Source organism: Panthera pardus, unplaced genomic scaffold (assembly GCF_024362965.1).
Source record: "Panthera pardus isolate Hobbes unplaced genomic scaffold, ASM2436296v1 HiC_scaffold_5, whole genome shotgun sequence".
Taxonomy (NCBI): domain Eukaryota; kingdom Metazoa; phylum Chordata; class Mammalia; order Carnivora; family Felidae; genus Panthera; species Panthera pardus.
Window position 1 is genome coordinate 4570388 of NW_026526980.1, and position 20800 is coordinate 4591187.

The 20800-nt window shown below is 50.9% G+C and overlaps 1 protein-coding gene across 1 annotated transcript in view; it reads right to left on the reverse strand.

Moving 5' to 3' along the window:
- TVP23A (trans-golgi network vesicle protein 23 homolog A) overlaps window positions 1-20800 on the reverse strand; it is a 28826-nt gene that overhangs the window by 1000 nt on the left and 7026 nt on the right. The window contains exons 3-7 of the mRNA XM_053894286.1: window positions 2524-2668; window positions 1918-2007; window positions 1632-1760; window positions 515-643; window positions 74-133 (exon numbers count right to left, since the gene is read on the reverse strand). Of these exons, the coding sequence (XP_053750261.1) occupies window positions 74-133; window positions 515-643; window positions 1632-1760; window positions 1918-2007; window positions 2524-2668 (553 nt within the window). The remainder of the gene's footprint in view (window positions 1-73; window positions 134-514; window positions 644-1631; window positions 1761-1917; window positions 2008-2523; window positions 2669-20800) is intronic.

Here is a 20800-nt window from a genome sequence, read left to right on the forward strand (position 1 = left end):
CAAAACCCGGAGGACACAGGCTGGCTCACCCCTGGCTCTGTGCCCAGGCCCCCACCTTGATCCCACCTCTTACCTAATGCTTGTGAATCTCCAGCCCCTTGAGGCCAGGCTTCTGGAAGTCCCTTGGGCTGGCCTGCAAGGGGAAAAGTCAGCTGTGGCTTTGTCCTCACAAGTGAGGGGCCCGATTCTGCTGATTCAGGGGCCAGAGCAAACCCACGATGTAACCAAAAGCCCACAGAGCTCATCGCTCAATGTCTTGGTCTAAAGCAGCCCTGGTCAGATTTTAAGATGGTTCAACCAGTTGTAAGAAGAGCCTGGTCAAATTTCAAAGATTACTCTCACGTGTAGAAATATATGCAAAGTTAAAAAAATATTTTTGTGTGGTATTTTTGGGGGGTACTGACAGGGTAGCTTGGTTGATACAGAAAATGTTAAAATGGCATTGGCTAGTGGGCCTCCTTCCCTTTCGGCGTCTGGAGTGCAGGGGTCCGGGAGGAAGACTCTAGTAACTCACCGTCTGGAACACCATCTGGGACAGAAAACTGGCTGTGATTTTGCTGATGTCCCTCTCACCTCCCATCTTACAAAGGACGTAGCCATAGAGGTTAGCAGCTTGGAGAGAAATCCCAGCTATCACAAGGGCCTGCGCTCAGACAAAGCAAATTCTTTTAAGAGCATATATTGAACCCCACCCACCCACTCCCCCCAAACCACATAGAAGCAACTCTGGCCTGTACCTAGTCACAGCCAACCTTCTCTGAGCACTCGCCGATCATCACAGGTACCTTGTCAACAACCCAAGAGGTTGGTGCCATTATCATCCCATTTTACAGGGAAGAAAGTGAAGCCCAGAGAACCAAAGTTGAGCACAGTCCCAGAGCCGATGCAGGGCTGGACCAGCATCCAAACTCCAGAGCCCCTGCTTTTAATTATACTGCTGCTCCTACGGTCTGTGGGTATTTTGTTTTCCCAGTAAGTGAGGCAGATCACAGCACTGAGATGGTAAGAAAACTGAAATGAAACTTCATAACTCTGAGGTGAGCTTATTCCTATTGAGGAAGGGTTCCAGAGTAGGCTAGCACATGCTTTGCTTTCAACTCCTTCCTCAGCATTATTCCTACGCATCCAAAAGATCCAGCCCATGGCCATCGGTGGGGGAGTGGATAAAGCAAACGTAGCGTGGCCGTAGAGGGGGCTATTACACAGCCATAGAAAAGGAAAGAAATACTGATAAATGCTGCAACACCGACGAACCTTGAAAATCCCATGTTAAGTGAGAGAAGATCACAAGCAATCATGTTCTAGAATTCTAGTTATAGAAAGTACCTGGAATAGGTGAGCCTATTGAAACAGAAGAACGAGGAGCAGGGCCAGGAGGGAGTGAGGGCAAAAAGGTACAGGGTTTCTTTCTGGGGGGATGAAACTACCCCCACACTGGCTTGGTGTTGACGGCACCACAGTGAATCCCCTGGAAACCCGGCGAATGGCACACGCTAAATGGGTGAATGGCCCGGTACGTGAACCATCTAGGAAAGCGGTTTCCAACCAATTGGCAGACGACAACGGAACCCGCTCGTGCCCCCTGTTGCGCGCAGATGGCGAAGCCACGCCAGGGCCGGGCGGTGCCTTACCAGCCACTCGAGCTTCAAGGAGAACAAGGTGCTGAAGAAGAACACGGTCCAAATCAGCGGGCAGATGACGAGGCCAAGCCAGAAGATGCGCGCCTCCGCTTCTGTGGCCACGCTGCGCTGCGGGGACGCCTGCCGGGGAGGGAGGGCCCCGTCTTCAACGGGAGCGCACTCCCGTTCTCGCTCTTTGCATGCGGCGGCCACCAGACCCGCATGGAGCCCAGAGGGGACCCGCGCAAACTTCCACAGCCACGTCCCCGCTGCGAGGCGGACCCGTAGCGGACGGTACCTTTCTGGCCTCAAAAATCCAGCGGCCCTTCCCGTCTTCGTCTATGTGGTTCCACCAGCGGAGGCCCACCAGCAGTCTCCCGGTCACGTTCTGGGGGACGTGGACAGAAGAACCCCAGGCACGCCGTAAAGAACGAGTCGTCTTTTCACGGACAGACAAAAGTCCGTTCGTGTTGAACTTGTCCCGGGAGCAGGGGGAGAGGGGAACTGAACCGTGGCAGGTTCTGAGAATTCGTGGAGTCTCCTAATTTTCAACTCAGTTTACCTGTAAGTGACTCCCCCCACCACCACACACACCCCCCCCTCCAAAAATATGTGGCATATTTTAAATGTATGCCAGGTTTGCCAAAAATCCAAAGCCAGGTGGAGCGGTCACTTGCATAAGACACGTCCTTCCAGTGATGACAAGTGGGGACCAGAACCATCGTTCAACTCTGAACAATGGGTTTTAACTTGAATTTCAAGTAATGTCGGCTCAGTATGTATTTGCAGTTTCAAGGAAAGTACCTCTCGGCTCAAATCGGCCACGTGCCGCCGGAGGGTCACCATCTAGAAACACAGCCCTTGTGTTTCTGGAACGACGGCATCATGAGCGAAGGGGCCTTACCTTCACAGACCAGAAGTCAAAGGACAGGAGGAGAAGCACGGTGACAAAGCAGCCCACAAAGCTTCTGCTGAACCAGTCACAGCACACATAGGTGACGATGGCGCTCACTCGGAAAAACAGATGGAAAAAGGTGGCCAACGGGTGCCTAGGAAAGAACCCAGAAGCCCCCTCACTGCAAAGGCCAAGAGGGCAGTCACCGAGCTCACTCTGTGGGTTCTGACTTTCCGCGTTGTCCCCAGTGCACTGCGAGCCCGACTCAGGCCGCAGCTCTGCAAACGTCCGTAAGTCACAAGTTCTGAAACAGTCATTAGTATACTAGCATCTCTCCCCTCTCGAAGAATCCAGTACTTTCCCCTAACTCGATCTCAAAGATCACTTGCCTTCTTCGAAACTTGGGTACCTCTGAAGTGAAACAGGACAGTGGTCACTGCCTCCCCACCTGGCAGTGATAAGGACCAGTTCCCTAAAGGTAAAGGTTGGGTTATTCCACCAGTAACAGAGCAGTCCACGTGCAGCCCACGGGTGCAGTCTCGTGTCACCGGGGAACGCGTGTTCCTGGAGAGAGGGAAATCCTGACTCGTCTCGCAGCAATTTATAAAGAAAAAAGTCTGAGAGACCAGAGACCCAAGGTTACATGGATGACGAGGCCACCCACGTATCCAGGGCGGAGAGAACAAAGACCTATAGGGGTCAGGCAGGTGCTGGTGGTGGGTGACACGGACCAGGCAGGGGACCCTTCTGGCATCTACTTTGATACAGCACGGGAAGAAACAAGCAGCCAAGATGGAGAAAGCAGCCCTGCAAGGGGGACGGTGGTTGGCAGGTAAAGCACCAGCCAGGGCTCTGGAGGGAGGGGAGGAAGGGGCAGGCCTCCTCACCCAGCTCTGCTGGATCTGGTATTTGCACGAGAAGCCAGAAATTAAAAGTTGCAACGGGAAAATATTTTTAAAGGACAGAGACTGATACGATTAATAAAATATCACAGGCCGTGTTTCATATTGGCCCATGAGCCTCTAACTGGCAGTGGCATCAGGCAGGCACCTGCTCATTCTTTCCAAGAAGGACAGCACAGAATAAGCGAACTGGGTTCCTGTGTAATTGTGCGGTTTCTGACTCTCAAGGGAACGTGAACTGATTGAGAACCGGAATTCATAGTGGCTTCTAAATTTACTCCTGGTGTTCCAAAGGAGGAGCGAGAGGTGCCAAACCACCGGCCATTCGCCAGAACACTTCTCCTCTGTGCCTTTCATATCCTGAGCTCTCCTGGTGGCCAGGGTGCAAGCCAGCAGGGGACATGTACCTAGCCCTGAAGAATCAGATGTGATCTCCTAGATTGTCCAGATCTGGAATATTCCCGAACATAAGACCCTCAGCAGTCTCTGACGCCCTTTTAACCATAAATCTTTTTTTTAAATGTTCGTGAGGGAGTACACATACGTGAACGGAGAGGGCCAGAAACGGAGACAGGATCCGAAGCAGAGAGCACAGAGCCCGACGCGCGGCTTGAACTCACAAACCTTGAGATCATGACCTGAGCTGAGATCAAGACTCAGATGCTTAATCAGCTGAACCACCCAGGGGCCCCTAACCTTAAATCTTGAGAATCTTTTAACTAAATGTCTTAATACAATCTTAATGCCTCCACCTTGAAGATAAAGAAGTCCTCTTTCCAGAAATGAAAGTTCTTTCAGGGAAAAAGCCATGTTTGAGATCATTTTACATGCCTGATAATCGTACCTGGCATTTAAGATTCTCGGCAAATATTTGTCGTGCCAAGTCATGTAGTTGAGTTTATGTTGTAGAACAGTGTAGACCTCAAAGACGTAGGAGACACCCACCCACGTCCACGGATCCAGGCTAAAACCTGGAAGTTCATGCATTCGAATAAATCCCCTGCCCACCCACTTTTTTTGGCTGTGGTTTCCTAACAAATGCAGAAAAATTCCCATTGTTGGAAGGTTCTGCTTAGTTAGGTACCCGTCAAATGATTTCCTTAATTTATAATGGAAAGTACTATTATCGTGGCCATCATTATTCAAAGGCCAAAGTAAAAAAGGATGCCTCCTGCACCCTCAAATACGGCTTTCATCCTGTCCGATGCAGGCTGTCCTCTGGGCCGCCCTCCAAACCCTCCTTCGGTCCGCCTCTGTCCCCCGCCAGCACTCACAGGGGGAGCTTCCTGGTCTTGAGAGCAGTGAGGGCCATGGCTTTCACCTGTCTGCCTTTCCCTGCCGGGGGACGGTGGGGGGAGGGGGGGGCAGCCTGCCACCCCCCGGGGTTCTCTCTGCCACCTCCATGGCCATAGAGCACCCTGACAGTCACCTCCACATCCCAAGGCCATTGGCTTCCAACTCCACCCTCCCAGGCACCCACCCGCTTGCCCCTCGAGAGGCAACCAGTCCTGAGGTGCCAGACTGCCCGCATTCAAATCCCACTCCGACCTCGGAGCGTCTCCGCTGCCCTCCCTCAGCCACGCAACCTCTGGGCACTCAATCTCCACTTGTGTAAAATTGGAATGCCAACACCAGCCACATCCTAGCTATTAAAAGATCAAGTGGAAGGTGGCACGTCAAAAGTGCTTGAAACACAGATCGTGCTCACAGACCGTGACTGGCTTACCTCAGCCCTCAGTCACTCGAAACCCATCTACCTCCAAGGAACCCAGCTGTGAAATTCCCCTCAAGACCACAACTTTCTCTCTCACTAGCCAGGGGCAGACCTTTGTCTCTGCAGGGATCCCCCGAGACTCCTGACCTCTCCAGATCCAGCCTGCCCCCCATCCCTCCATTTCACCGAAGAACCTTCTCCATTCCTCAGCTTGAACAGGTAGCACTTTCCGCTCGGTAGGCCACCCTCGGCAGGCCAGGCCCAGAGGAGAGGAGGAGGAGGAGGGGAGAGGAGAGGAGGGGAAATGAAATTGCTTCAGATGTGGTCAAGGCGGGGGGGGGGGTCGAATCCTTACGGCCTTGTGTTTTAGCGTAAATCCATGTTCACAGTTCTGTGCCCCACAGCTGCGGTCTTCCCCTCGGAGGGGATGTGGAAGGTTCTCGGCCCTGAAGGCGCGTGCAAGCCACCTGAGGAAGCATAAAGGTGTGCGCCAGGCTACTACCCCCTCCCAGGGCAGGCGGGGCCGGGCCTGCAGCGCAGCCCAGACCTGAATTTTGCAAAGGAAAAGCACCACTGTACCCTGGGCTCATAAACTCTGGCCCAGGAGCCCAATCTGGCCCACTTCCTGTCTTCTAAGTAAAGTTTTATTGGAACAGCCACGCTTACTCATTCGCTAGCCTGCCAAGTCGACAATGTTCTTACCCAGGAAGTATGCCAGCCTCTGCCCCAGACCGGCATGAACAATGATGATACGGGGCGCTATTCAAAACAAATCAAAATAGGGGCGCCTGGCTGGCTCGGTGGGTTGAGCATCTGAGTCTTGATTTCGATTTCGGCTCAGGCCAGGATCCCAGGGTTGTACGAACAAGCCCTGTGTCGGGCTCCACGCGGAGCAGGGAGCCTGCTTGAGATTCTTATTTTCTCATTCATATTCTGTCTCCCTCCCTCCCTGTTCACTGGAGAGCTCATGCTCTAAAATAAATAAAAGTGAAAAAATTTTTAAAAACAAACCAAAATAAAGCTAATTGCTACTAATGGCCCCCCACCTCCCCCCTCCACCTCCCCCCTCCACCCCCCACAAAACATCTGCTTTCAGAAGCTGCAGGTTGGGAGCTGGCTGGCTGGCAGAACCAATGGATCGTGCTAGAAATCAGAGCATCTTTTTCTCTGGGGATGGTTGAGGGGAGGGTGACTGAGAAGGTGACCAAGGTGCTGGAGACACTCTGTATCTCCATCTCGTGTGGATACACGTATAAAAGTTCAAACCAGGGACACCTGGGTGGCCCAGTTGGTTAAGCATCAAACTTCGGCTCAGGTCATGATCTCACAGTTCTTGGGTTCGAGCCCCACATTGGGTTCTACACTGATGGTGCAGAGCCTGCCTGAAATTCTTTCTCTCTCCGTCTCTCTCCTCCTCAAAATAAACAAACTTAAAAAAAAAAGTTCAAACCATCTACTTTAGCGTACTTAATGTACATCATACCTTTGAAAAGTTTTGCTTGAAGCTCCTGACCAGAGAAATCTTTGCAAATCACCCTAAAAACTCTGCATGTGATACAATCCAGTAATCACGCTGCTCAGGATTTACTCAAATGAGTCTAAAACTTCAGTCCACACCTACCACAGGACACAGATATTTACAGCAACCTTATGCATCACTGCCCCAAACTGCGAGTGACCCAAGATGTCCTCAATAGGTGAATCGATCGGCTGTGGGTCCTTCCACACAGGGGAATGTTATTCAGCCCTAAAAAGCAATGAGCTCTCAAGCCATGAAAAGGCCAAGAGGAACCTTAAATGCATGTTACAAAATCAAGCCAGTGTGAAAAGGCTGCTTACTGTAGGACTCCAACACTAGGGACATTCTGGGAAAAACTGAACGGTAGACACAGTTAAAAAAAAAAAAAAAGTTGCTAGGGTTTGTGGACAGTGGGGGGAAGGGAGAGAAGAATACGGGGACTTTCAGGGCAGTGAAATACTCTCCACGACACAATGGTGGATACATGTCATTATGCTTATGTCAAAGCCTAGAAAATACCCACCACCAGCACGGACCCTCATGTAAACAAGGGACTGTAGGTAACAATGCCGTGTTGGTTTGTAACACATCCAAGACACTAATGCAAGCTGTTAATAGGGGAAACTTTGGGGCGGGGGAGGGCTCATGGGGACTCTGTACTGTTTGCTCAATTTTTCTGTAAACCTAAAACTGCTCTAAAAAATGGACACAGAGGGTGGTGGATGGGGGTTAGGGAGAGGCTGTGTCTAAACAAAGTAAATAAAATAAAATAGGGGGAGGTCCCACAAGGACACAAGTCCCCTGTCCCATTTTTTTTTTAAGGTTAATTTTGAGAAGGTGAGCAGGGGAGGGAAAGAAAGAGAAAGAGAGAGGGAGAGAGAGAATCCCAAGCAGGCTCCGGGCTATCAGTGCAAAGCCCGACAGGGGGCTCGATGTCACAAACTGTGAGATCATGACCTGAGCTGAAATCAAGAGTCAGACGCCTAACCGACCGAACTACCCAGGCGCCCCTCCCATACGCTTCTAAGGCAGGTCTGACTTGAGGGGAAAGGTTGGTTTAATCCCAAATTCAGCAGAGATTGAACAGTATCTTAAAAAATTGTCTTGTGTTTGTTTAAATTACTTTGAAAATCATGCTCTGGTTTTTAAAGACTATCTCCAGCTTGAATTCCTCAGCAAACATTGTATTTTACGTTCTCTTCCTTTAATTTAAAACCTCCTCCTTCAGGGGTACCCAGGTGACTCAGTCAGTGAAGCATCCGACTCTTGATGTCAGGGTCGTGAGTTCAAGCCCCATATTGGGCTCCCCACTGGGCATGAAGCATACTTAAAACAAAAACAGAAACTATATATATTTAATTAGATTATAAAACATACATATATCATATATAACATATATATCATATATATCCTATATATGTCCTATATATCATCCTTCAGACACTGGGGAAAGCTCTGCTTTTCACTGGGACAAAGGCTGAGGAAAGACCGTATCTTTACTCCTCGGTTTACTCTGCCACAACCAACCAACCAACCAAGCATATGAGGTTGTGCCTAGAATTTGCGTCCCAACGACCCAGGGGCTGGAGTGGATGCAGGGGTGAGGATGTAACACTGGCCACGTGCTGATCCCAATGGAGGCTCACTGTTCTCTGTACTTTTATGTAAATTAAAATTAAAAAGTAGAAAAAGAAATCAGAGGCAACCTCAACTTTGCATTGAGGCAAGAATAAACCAAGCCCACGAATTGATATTCTGGGGGTTATCTGTGGTCACAATAAAAATCCAGACCTAAAAATCCCCAACTGAGTAATTGACCATTACAGTTGGATGCATGAGGAAAATTCCAGAAAGCAGGTCCTTTCTTCTGGGCTTACCAGCTCCTCGAACAAAAAAAAAAAAAAAAGAAAAGAAAAGGAGAGAAAGAAAGAAACCACCAACCAACCAACCAACCAACAAAAGGCCACTCCTACTTGCAACATAAATGCCTGCCCAGCCCCCACCCAGACAGTGGGGGCAGGGAGAGCCAGAGAGCCTAGACCCACGCTCGCACTCCATCCTTGCCGAGTGAATGTACGGCCCTGGCCGAGGCTCAGGGCCTTGGTTTACTCATCTGTAAGATGGGAGGACAACATCTGCCCCAGGTGCCTGAGGTTCCTGGACAGGAAATCCCTAGGACACCAGACCAGAGGGGGCATGAGGTGGCTGTGGCTAATCACTCTGTTTCTCATTCATGGTTACAATTTGTTGGGGGGGGGGGGGCGGGCGGGGAGAAAGCCTGGGCTGGGGATGCTCCTTTTAGACATCCTCTGTCAGAGGTTTTCCCCCAACTGTTAAAAATGAGCAGCGTGCTATTTATTTCTTCAGCCCCGACGCCCACTTAGAGTCAGGTGTCTCTTCCGCTCCCAGCAGCGTGCCAGCACGAAGACGTGGGAGGAAGGGGACCCCCAGGCGCAACGCCGCCTGCCCATCCCTCATCCGCTCCCCTCGACTGCTGGGGTCTGGCTGGAAACGTGTGATCAGCAGACCCCCACCAGGCCTCCTGAGCCCCCATCTGCATTTTAACTACACCTCAGGGGACTCGTGGGCTCCTCTCAATCAAGGGGCCCTCCCTACTCCTTCCTCAACATGGACTCAGCTCCAGGAGCAAAAAAAAAAAAAACAGGTGCGGGTCCCTCCGGCCTCTAAAAGCGGGGACCCCTCTGTGCCCTTCTGAAACCCCGTGGGCCTGGCCAGCCAGGGGGGCGAACCGTCTGCAGAGAATCGGAGGTTTCTTCTCCAGAATGCCCCAGAGATAGTGTTCACACCTCTGTCCTGCAGAGTCCCTCGTTGCCTCAAATGACAATGTCCCCCTTCCACCTCTGTCAACTGAGCCCGGGACAGGCAGGTTTTCAGACAGTTGGGACGCCTACACAGATGCGGACCGCTATGTCCTCACGGCTTGGATTCAAAGATCAGCACGACAGAAGTCTGAGTGTTTTAGCAAATTTAAACAAACAAACAAAATAACCAGACTTCCCTCTGGTCACCAGGGTTGTAACTTGTTTCTGTTCTTTATTTCTTCTTAAAGAGGCATCCCAACTTTAGAGGCTGGACAGGCTTAGCAGCAAGTTAAAGTGGACCCCCCAGAGACAAGTCAGTGGGCCCCTGGCTGATCGGCCCATGCGGGCCCTCTGGGGGGATCCTCCCCTCTTTCCCAGGAGGGCACCAAGGCAGAGACACCCTCCCCTCCCCCAGCCACAGAGCCTAGAGTTTTCACAACTGGAAGCCAAAACAACGGAAAACCTGTCTTCCAGCAAAAACCTGCACGTGTGTCTGCACAGCAGCAACCTTCCCGATGGCCGAAACGTGTCCAGCGCTAGGTAGATGAACAAAATAGGACCGATCCACACAGCGGGACCTTATACGGCCAGAGAGAGGAAGGAAGCATGGACACAGGCCATCGGGAGGACAAACCTTGAAAGCGTGAGGCTTAAGTGAAAAAAGCCAGACAGAAAGGCAGAGATACTGTCGGGTCCACCTGCACGAGGAATCTAGAGCAGGAAGGTTCACACAGCCAGCAAAGCAGGATGGCGAGGGAACAGAGTCATTGCTCAATGTGTACCGAGTTTCGGTTTGGCAGACGGACGGTGGTGATGCTTGCACAACAGTGTGAACGTACTTACCAGCACCGAGCTGTACTTGGAAATGGTCGCAAATGGTTCACTTTAGATGATGCATATGTAACCACAATAAAAAACATGAAAAATAAGAAGGGACGAAGGGCTAACACCTGCTACAACGCAGAGGAACCTGGAAAACAAACGGAAATGCTGAGCCAAAGCAGCCGGGGCACATAGGGTAGGATTCCACTCCTGGGAAACATCCGGAACAGGCCAATCTAGAGGGACGGCAAGCACAGGAGAGGCTGCAGGGGGCAGGGGGACAGGGGAACGGGGAGTTTGTGTTCAATGGGCAAGGGGGATTCCTTTTGGGGGGATGCAAAGGTTCTAGAACCAGACAATGGTGATGGTTCCACGCCTGTCACAGAATCGTTCACTTTAAATGGTTAAAAATGGCCAATTTTACATGATGTGTAGTTTACCACAACTTCCAAGCGAGAGAAAAGAAATGGGGAAATGAGAGCTGCCCTCAGGAGCTCTCCCAAAGAAGGGGGCGTGGGGGGGAGCGGGGAGTAGCGGCTCTGGGTACAAGTTGGGACACGCTGATCAGAGGTCTGGCCGGGTTCACCTCCCAGCTCCACCACCGAAGACCTGGGTGACCCTGAGCAGGTGGCTTAACCTCTCTGTGAGAGTCCCGTTCTCCTCACCCATGAAACGGGGTGAGAAGGGCTGCTGGGGTGGGGGTGGGGTGCCAATCAGGCGTAGTTCACGTAAATCACGTGCCCCAAGCGGAGCAGCACGTGCACGGTAGCAGCGCTGACTCCAGGGGGACGCGGGGAACCCACGAGGGGACGATAATGTCCCTGAGGGCTTGGGGCACTGCCTGGCGGGCAGCGGGGCTTCAATAAATGCCAGCTGCTCCCAGACACAGTGTGTCGGGGACTCGCCATTCCACCCCCTTCTTCCTCAGACGGATCACCTGGGTCCCTCGTTCCCAGGATTCTGATTCGGGAGGTCCGGGGCGGGGGTGGGGCGAGAGTCTGCATCTCAATGAGCATCCAGGTGATGCCAGTGCTGCTGGGGCCTCAGAGCAACCTGGGGGTGGCAGGAACCGGGGAAAGCAGCCACCCGCTGTATTCGTCTCCTGGAGCTACTGTGAACAAAGCACCAGCAGCGGGGTGACTTAAAACAACAGAAAGTTCTCCCTGCCCACCCGGAGGCCAGAAATCCAAACTCACAGCGTGGACCGGGCTGGTTCCCGCTGAGGGCCGTGGGGGACGATCCGTCCGTCCCGTGCCGCTCCTCTACCTTCTGGTGGCGTGCCTGGGCTTGTGGCTGCCTCACCCCAATCTCTGCCCCCAGTGTCGCACGGCGTCCTCAACGAGCCTGCCTTCCCGGGGTTGGCTTTTTATAAGGACACCAGTCACTCTGCATTAGCAGCCCACCCTGCTCCAGTGTGACCTCATCTTAACTAATCCTATCTGCAAACGCAAAGACCCTCTTACCAAATAAGCTCACCTTTTGTGGGACTAGAGGTTAGAACTTCCACAGATCTTTTCTGGGGGGAGAGGAGACGAGTCAACCCATAACACCCACCTTGGGACAAATGAGCCCAAGGAAGCCAGGTAGGAAGGGGACAGAGAGGCATCTTGCAGATGAGGAAGCCAGGAAGCAAGGTGAAGTGAATCGCCCCAGGCTCTGAGCAAAGAAGCATTTGTGCAGGTAACGGCAGCTGGAATCAGGCCCCACCTCCCCTCTCTCTGGCTTCACGCCCCGGAGGGAAGCGGGTCTGCTCAAAGAAGGGTCGGGAAGGCTCGCTAAGTGCTAGCAGCTGCTCTGAGCGGCAGACTCTGCACCAGAACCCAAGTCCTTCATTTCAGCCTAGAGTTTCCAGGCTGCCGCACCTGTCAGCTGCCCCCCACTGAGCCACAGACATTGGTGAAACCCCTCCCCCCAATACATCCACTAAGAGATGAGTCCGGGTCCACCTGACACACTGTGTGGCCACAGAACCTGGGAGCTGAGGCCAGAGACGCACCCAGACGCTGACCTCTGGACTCCACGCGGGGGATTCCAGGCACAGATGGACAAACGCACACAAGCCCGGGGCATCCGTACACCCCAGGTAGCAAGGAGGCTGTCACAGACCACGGAAGTCAGACAAAAGACTCAAAAACCGGCTGGAAGAGGCTCCTGCCCGGCCACCGGTGGGACCATCTGAGAAACAATCTGCAACTCATCTGATACTTACAAGCCCTCCGCTCACCTATGGGAGAAAAAAAGAGGATGCGATCGTGTCTACAACACAGGAGAATGACCCCGATCGTGTCTACAACACAGGAGAATGAAGGGCAAGAATCTAACACACAATGTGCCCTGTCTCTGTAATGTACACCTGCCAATGACCAAAACGTCATTGGGGGGAGACTGTAGATCACTACAGTTCACACTGAGAGGACTCAGGGAGGGACAGAGCTGAGGACAAGCAGGCATCAGGAGCCCCCGGTGGAAGGACACCCCACCCCCCGCCCCTTGAAACTGGCGTCAAATCAACCACAGCGGAATCCCATCCAGCCTCCGGCTCCAACTACTAACGTGCAAGAAATCTAGGGGGCCAAGGAAAATACTGAAGGACAAACAAAATCCAGACTGGAGGAAGCTCTACAGACCATCAAAGCAATGGCAAAGGGTTAGAAAAGACAGAAGGAGACTGGGAAGGCTATGGGTTAAAAGGACCTAAGGAATCCGGCAACGTGGGAATGTTACTGGGCTGCGGTTCCAACAAATAAGTAAATAAAATTACGAGACAATCAAGAAACTTTGGACACTGGCTGGGTATTTCACAGTATTTGCGAATTATTATTTTTAAGTGAGAAATGCTACTGTGGTTCTGCTTTTAAAAATTACCTTTCTCGGGGCACCTGGGTGGCTCAGTCGGTTAAGCGTCTGCCTCTTGATTTCAGCTCAGGTCACAATCTCGCAGTTCATGGGATCGAGCCCCACGTCAGGCTGTGCACTGACAGTGCAGAGCCTGCTTGGCATTCTCTCTCCCTCTTTCTCTGCCCCTCCCCTGCATGCACTCTGGCCCTCTCTCTCAAAATAAATAAACTTAAAAAAAAAAAAGAAAAAGAAAATGTCCTTTAAAAACTAAAAATAAAAATGAGTTTTCTTTTAGAGAGAACATATCAAATTATGCTTGAAGTGACGTGATGTGATGTCTGGAGTTTGCTTCAAAATAACCAGGGGATAATTCAAAGAACTGGCCATGAGTTCATCATTCCTGAAGCTGAGTGATGGGTCCATGGGGCTCATGATTTTATTCTATGTGGTGTGTGTGTTTGGAACTCTCTATAATATATATATATGTACATAATTTTTTTTTTTAAGTAGGCAGGGAAGTAGATGACTGCCTTGCAAATTTCAGTTCTCCTATTTACTGTGTGACCTTAGACAAGTGACTCTACCTTCCTGGTCCAGCTTCCTCCACCGAAAAATGGTGATAATCATATCTACTTCATACCAGTGCCTGGAGCCCGGGGGGCACTCTGTGCCCACGCGCACGTCCGTTCCTTCTTTGGGCTGGGCTCTGTAAGTACCCAGCCTCTGAGATGTTCCCCAGTGATCCCAATCTCCTGGTGTCCACACCCTTGTATAGTCACCTCCCACAGTGAACCAGGGCTGGTCTGCATGACTGATAGAATATACTACAAATGACTGTATGTCACTTCTGAGATTGGTCACTTTCTCTTGCTCTCTTCCTCTCTCTCCCTGGGAGAGCCAGCTGTCTTCTGTTGTCAGCACTATGGAGAGGCCCACATGGCAAGGAGCTGAGGCGCCCAACCAACAGCCATGTGAAGGCGCCATCTTGGAAGTGGCTCCTCCAGCCCCAGTTGGGCCTTCAGATGACCTCAGCCTTGGCTAATCACTTGAGACCCAGAACCAGAACCACTCAGCTAAGCTGCTCCCACACTGCTGACCTTCACAGTGTGAGATAATAAATGTTTGCTGTCTGAACCCGCTAAGTCTGACGTAATTTGTTATGCAGCAGGAGCTAACTGATACAGGCTCTAATGTTGAAGAGTTTTAACTGTAACCCACGTTATGTTTTGTCAGGTGGTTTCAAAGGGAGGAAGGACAAGGAGAGTCAGGTTCCTCTAAGAATCCAGGTGGTAAAATGAAGGGTCCCAGGCTTACTTAGAGAGAGGTGGGGGTAGGGGGATGAGGCCGTGGGGGCAGATGCTGTTACGCTCACCTCTTTTAAATGGGAGACCTAGAGTTATTAACCAAAGGAGAGAAAGGACTGATTTTCCAGAAGGCTGGAGTAGAAGCCAGCACAAAGGTATTTTAGAGCAGGTGGCAGGCACCTCAGAGAGGTCGAACAAGGTAAGAAATCTGTATTGTTATTTGTTTTTACCCTGGATCTGAGTGGGGTGCTTTCTTTGGGCACTGAAAATAGAAAGCAGAATTCACCTAACTCACCCATGTATGTGCTTTTATTTCTCAAGAGCTACTAGATTTTGCCAGAAAGGGCAGCATTTGAAGGCATCAAATGTTAGCTATTGTGTGAGGTTGGGTCTCTTGCCTGAATCTTGGAAGCTTCAGCTGCCTCATCCACAAAATGGAGAGAATCCGGTCTTTCCTTCCATTTTGGCCTTTTTAAAAAAATTTTTTTATTGTTTTTTTTTATTTTTGAGACAGAGAGAGACAGAGCATGAGCAGGGGATGGCGAGAGAGAGAGGGAGAAACAGAATCCAAAGCAGGCTCCAGGCCCTGAGCTGTCAGCACAGAGCCCGACGCGGGGCTCAAACGCACGGACTGTGAGATCATGACCTGAGCCGAAGTCGGACGCCCAACCGACTGAGCCACCCAGGCGCCCCCATTTTGGCCGTTTTAACGTTTCTGGAATCAGGACGTATGCACGAATGGACGCAATCATTAACGTGGTATTCATTTCTTGCCCCACACAAACCCAACAGCTATAACTGAACGTGCATCTTACAGCACCTTGGAAACAAAGGCCGTGGGTGGTAGGGCCCAACTTGTAGGTTATTTAATGGGAGAACAGAAATCATATTAATTCATATTAATGAACTTAACTGTTAATTCATTCAGCAGATACCGAATCACCAGCACGGCCTGTGGGAGCCCTGTTAAACTGGGTTCTTTAGAATTTGTGTGACATTTCAAAACATACCTGTTCTTTCTGGCAACAAAAGAATTTGCCACATGCAGACAGACCGGTTTCTGCATCCAGATTTGGAACCGGTTCCTCTCTAAGGAACCCTGGGTTCTTTGGTGAAGAGAACCAAAGACCATTCTGGGGGCTGGGGTGCAGCTCAGAGGTGGGGGAGGGCAAAAAATGCCATTTCTGGGCCACCTATTCAATAGTGACAGAGCTTGAGAGGTGCCTGGGTGGCTCGGTCGGTTAAGCATCTGCCCCTCGATTTTGGCTCAGGTCACAATCTCACAGCTGGTGAGCTCAAGCCCCACATGGGGCTCTGTGCTGATGGTGCAGAGCCTGCTTGGGATTCTGTCTCCCCTTCTCTCCGGTCTCTCTGTCGTCTGTCTCTCCCTCCCTCTGCCCTTCTCTTCTGCTCGTACGCGTGCTCTCTCTCTAAAATAAAAAATTAAAAAAAGAAAGGCTAGGAATATTCCAGAATAACTAAATGCAGTGGGTAATCCTGGGTTGGTATGCATACACACCTACACACACACACACACACACACACACACACACACACACACAGCAAAGTATTAACAGCTGATAAACCCAGGTCAAGGGCATGTGTTAGTTCTCTGTACTGTTCTTGCTTTCTGATAAGTTTGAATTTATTTCAAAGTAGAAAGGTTTTTAAGTCCTTTTCAGGATGTTGATTCAAAATATTTTCTTTAAAAATTTTTTTTCATGTTTATTTATTTTGAGAGTAAGAGAGAGAGAGAGAGACAGAGCACAAGCAGGGGAGGGGCAGAGAGGGAGGGCGAGAATCCCAAGCAGGCTCTGCACTGTCAGCCTGACGTGGGGCTTGATTTCACAAACTGTGAGCTCACAACCTGAACCAAAATTAAGAGCCAGTCGCTTAACCGACTGAGCCACCCAGGTGCCCCCAAAATATTATTTTCTATCAACGTATGCTGTTGCTGTGTTTTATGATTTCTTCATCTGGGGCCCACAAACCATCACATCGAGAGCAGTTAAGTTTCGTCACTGCTGCGCATGTGTATGTATGCAGGTGTTTGTGGGTCAATTTGGTGCCCAAACAATGACTAATGCTACAATGAAAACTGCAGTTTAAGTTGTCCAAGGACATGGAATTAAACTTGCAATCAACATACAAATGTTTTGAACTGATCTTCAAAATTGTTTAAGAAATAAGTAATTTTTAGAGGCGCCAGGGTGGCTCAGCGATTAAGCATCCGACTTCGGCTCAGGTCATGATCTCACAGTCCATGAGTTCGAGCCCCACGTCGGGCTCTGTGCGGACAGCTCGCAGCCTGGAGCCTGCTTCGGATTCTGTGTCTGCCTCGCTCTCTGCCCCTCCCCCGCTCACGCTCCGTCTCTCTCCCTCTCTCAAAAATGAATAAACATAAAAAAATGTATAAATAAACAAGTAAATAAATAGGTAAAATCAAACTCATTTAAAATACTTTCCTGGCCTAAGAGAGTATGTCAGAGGCTTGGAATCAGTACCCCTGACTATTCCTCTGCAATTTCGATTGTAAAGTACTTTAAAATCCAGGGCAGAGAGTCATATGTATTGCAACGCAGGAAGAAGGTCAGGATCTGCTACCACGAGCTGTGGCTGCGTCTGAGTCACCCTGAAAGTACCTTGCTCCTGTAATGAGTGAGGAGTGACTAGGCCGCCCCGGGACACCCAAGGCTCAGCCCCGGTGTGAGAGGATTTCCTCAGGGCTGCGGAAGGGCCAGCCCCAGAGCTGGCCCATCACATTCTCACCCAGACCCACTGAGTTGGTCTCTACTAAGGAAATTCACGAGCACCACCTGGCAAAATTGAGCGCTAAGCTTGGTATCTGTACCCACCCTCCCGTGCCGAAGACAGTGGGCACACTCCCTATCATCCACAAAGGGACAACCGAGAAAAATCTCCCGAGGGGCCTGGGACACAGAAAAGCTTTGCTGCCGGAGGTTTCCACACCCATATCCACAGGGACTGAGTCGGCATCTTCAGGGATGGGGCCTGAGGACCCGAAGTCTTGCCCCTTCTTTGAGGTCCCCGGAGATGCTGATGAAGTTGGGACCCCGAGACTCCAAGACCTGCATCTAAGCTCCCCACCCCACCGCTTCCAACCATCTCTCTCTGACCTTGGACTCCCACCCCCGGAGCTGAAAGAATCTGCACAAAGGTCCATCTGAGCCAAGTCCCCAAGTGTGTGCCTGGAGTTCAGCCAGTCCAGGCCACCAGCAACTTCCACTCTGGCCCCTTCACCAGCCTTTTAACACATCTCGCTGCTTCCACCCTTGCCCTATGGCCACATGCCAGTCACAGGCAACTTTCTCAAGCGTCGGTCAGATCACACCATCCCCTCCCTGCTCAAATCTCTACAAAGATCGCCCATCAGACGCGGATGAAATTCCAAATTCGCCACTGGGCTCTTCAAAGCCTCACATGTCCATCCCCCTAATCAATCTCCAACTGTCTCTCCCTCTCACTCCTCACTTCCTACATTGCTGGCTTTCCCTTCCTGGGACTATCCCTCTCTAAAGTTTCTTTGTTTAATAGATACTTGCTTAGATGGTCACTGCCTTCTCCTTAGTTAAAATGTCAGTTCCGTGAGGACCAGAACCAGGCCTGTGTGGTTTTCTCTGTGACCCCCAGCACAGTGTTCAGCACACAGAGGCTCTAGAAAGTTTCTGTTGATTTAACGAACAAATGAAGTGCGTGCAAGAATAAACCAGTGGTTCTCAAAAGGGAAGTCATTTTGCTCCTTTTGCAAAAGCAATATCTGGAGACATTTTCGGTTGCCACAACTCGGGGACCGCTACGATCCAGTGGGGTAGTGGCCAAGAAACGCTGCTACGGTGCACAAGACAGTCCTCTCAACAAAGAATGTCAGGCCCTGGGAGCAGCTGGGTGGCTCAGTCGGTTCAGCGTCTGATTCTTGGTTTCGGCTCCGGTCATGATCTCACGGCTCAGGTTCGAGCCCCGCATCAGGCTCTGCGCTGACCTTGCGGAGCCTGCTTGGGATTCTCTCTCCCTCTCTCTCTCTCTCTCTCTCTGTCTCTCGTTCTCTGCCCCTCCCCCACTCACACGGTCTCTGTCTGTCTCAAAATAAGTAACTAAACTTAAAAAAATAAAAAAAGAACGTCTGGCCCCACACGTCAGTAGCATCAGCCCAGAATAAATGAATGAGTGAATTAAATCCTATGGGTCCACACGGTTAGCCTCCTGTCCGATATCAAACATCAGAACCTGACCACCATCCCCAGTGCCCTCCCTGACTGTGTGGGCCACACTTGAGCAAAAATCTCCTTCTGGTGATTTTATTGTTGGCGGGGCTTATGCAATCGATTTCATGTTAGCAAGAAATGTAAGTAAGGGGAAGTTAGGCTGCTGTTGATACAGGAGTTAATTTCAAAATATGAATTCTGTGCTCTAATCAAAGAGAACCGAAATTTGTCCAGTTCCCTGATTCTGCAGGCTGTTTTCCTTGGTAATCATGGACCTTCCTTAAAATTAAACCCTCAGCTCTTGGTGGGACCTGCTTACGTGTTGTATTTCTAGATGTTTAAAATAGATTTCAGGGTGGGGGGAGGGGCAGCACGACCTCCCCAAGGTCACTGGGGACAGGGGTCCAGGGGAGGGGTCCTCAATTACTGAGGCGAACACTTTCTGGGATAACAACAAAGAAAAACCGAAATTCTTCTCCTCCTTTCTGTGTTGGAGCATGGGGTGTGTGTGTATGTATGTATGTGTGTGTGTGTGTGCGCGCGCACGCGTGTGTGTGTGTGTGTGTGTGTGTGTGTGGCAATTAGAGATGCACCTGTGTTGATTTCAGAGCAGTGCATGTGGCCACCAAGGCTCTGTCTGTGGCCCACCCCACCAGCTTCCCTTGGGTCAATGTCAAATGTACAGAGGTTGGGAATGCTCTGACTCCCCTCAAATGCAAATTTAACTTATCCAAATCCAAATCCAAACCCTAGAGGGAGGGAGGGAGGGAGAATAACCCAATCAGGGTTCTCAACAGGGGTAATTTTGCCCCTAGGAGACATCTGGCCACTCTGGAGACTTTCCTGGCTGTCACTTGGGGATAGGGTGCAATGCTACTGTTGCTAAAATCGTACAATGCACAAGACAACCCCCACAAGGCAGAATTATCGATCCCAAATAGCAATTAGTGCTGACGTCAAGAAAACCCGCTCTGAACACCGGGAGCAATGCAGCACTCCCACGGACACAGGGGACAATGTAACGTATTCCCCCCCACACGGAAGCCCTACAAGTGCTGTTCCCATGGTTCATCCCCAAGTGTCCCTCCCTGCGTGAGCATCTGGCCCCCTCAGCAGGGTGTGATGCAAGATTCAGACTCTAGGGCTCAAATCTGCAGCCTCCTAGCCGCATGCCCCTCAGCAACTCCCTCCAGTCTGTCAATTGCCTTCGCCCTGGAAGCACTAAAAACCATCGTATCCATTTCACGGGTTCGCGATACAGATTAAATGAATCGTAATTGCTGGGTCGGTGTTTGCTATTACTATTACTTTTCATTCCCTCTAACTTCCCCTCAAAAACAGCCAACAATTCCATCGGTGGCTCATTTGGATGAGCAGGCTTTATATCCCGCCCAGGAACACAAAGCGACAGCGCAGAGGCTTCCTGAGAGGCAGAACATTATTCTGCTTGACGGACTGGTCAGGGATTTGTGGGGGTAGTTTTGACTCCTTGTGATTTTTGCCTGAGGGCCTGGCCCCCGCTAACATGTGACTCCCTGGGGCATCTGGGACCACGGGACAGCATCCTCCTCAACTCGAGACCCTGGGCCGGGTGAGGACCAGCCATGCAACACCGACTGAACCCCGCCAACAAACCAGCCCTGACAATTAGGACCAAAATCAGATGTAAGAACTCTGTCCGTGGCAAGAGGAAACCATCCTACTCAGGGGGATCCGCGGGACCCCATGGCCTTTGGGTCTACGCGCATTGTGTAAAGACGGTGCCTTGAAAGTATAGACATAACTTTCAACAGGAGACAGTCTCCTGCTCCAGGGACAGCCGCAGTGTGATGTCCTGTTCCACCTGAGGACACGCCCCCACCCTGGCCCTGCCCACAGCAGCAGGACACAGAAGTCACCAGAAGGCGGATAACAGGCACCATTTATGAAAGCCACACAAGGCGCCAGGGGTCCCACTCAGCCGGCTATATACGTCTGTCGCCTCACCTAGTCCCCTTTACGCAACCCTACGATAGAGCCAACATGATCCCCCTGGACAGACGAGAAGATGGGGATCTAGGAGGTGCTCTGACTTGGTCAAGGTCACTGCGAGTACAGGGTTACCATCAGGTCTTCCTGGGAATGTCCTGGGTCTCCCAGGGC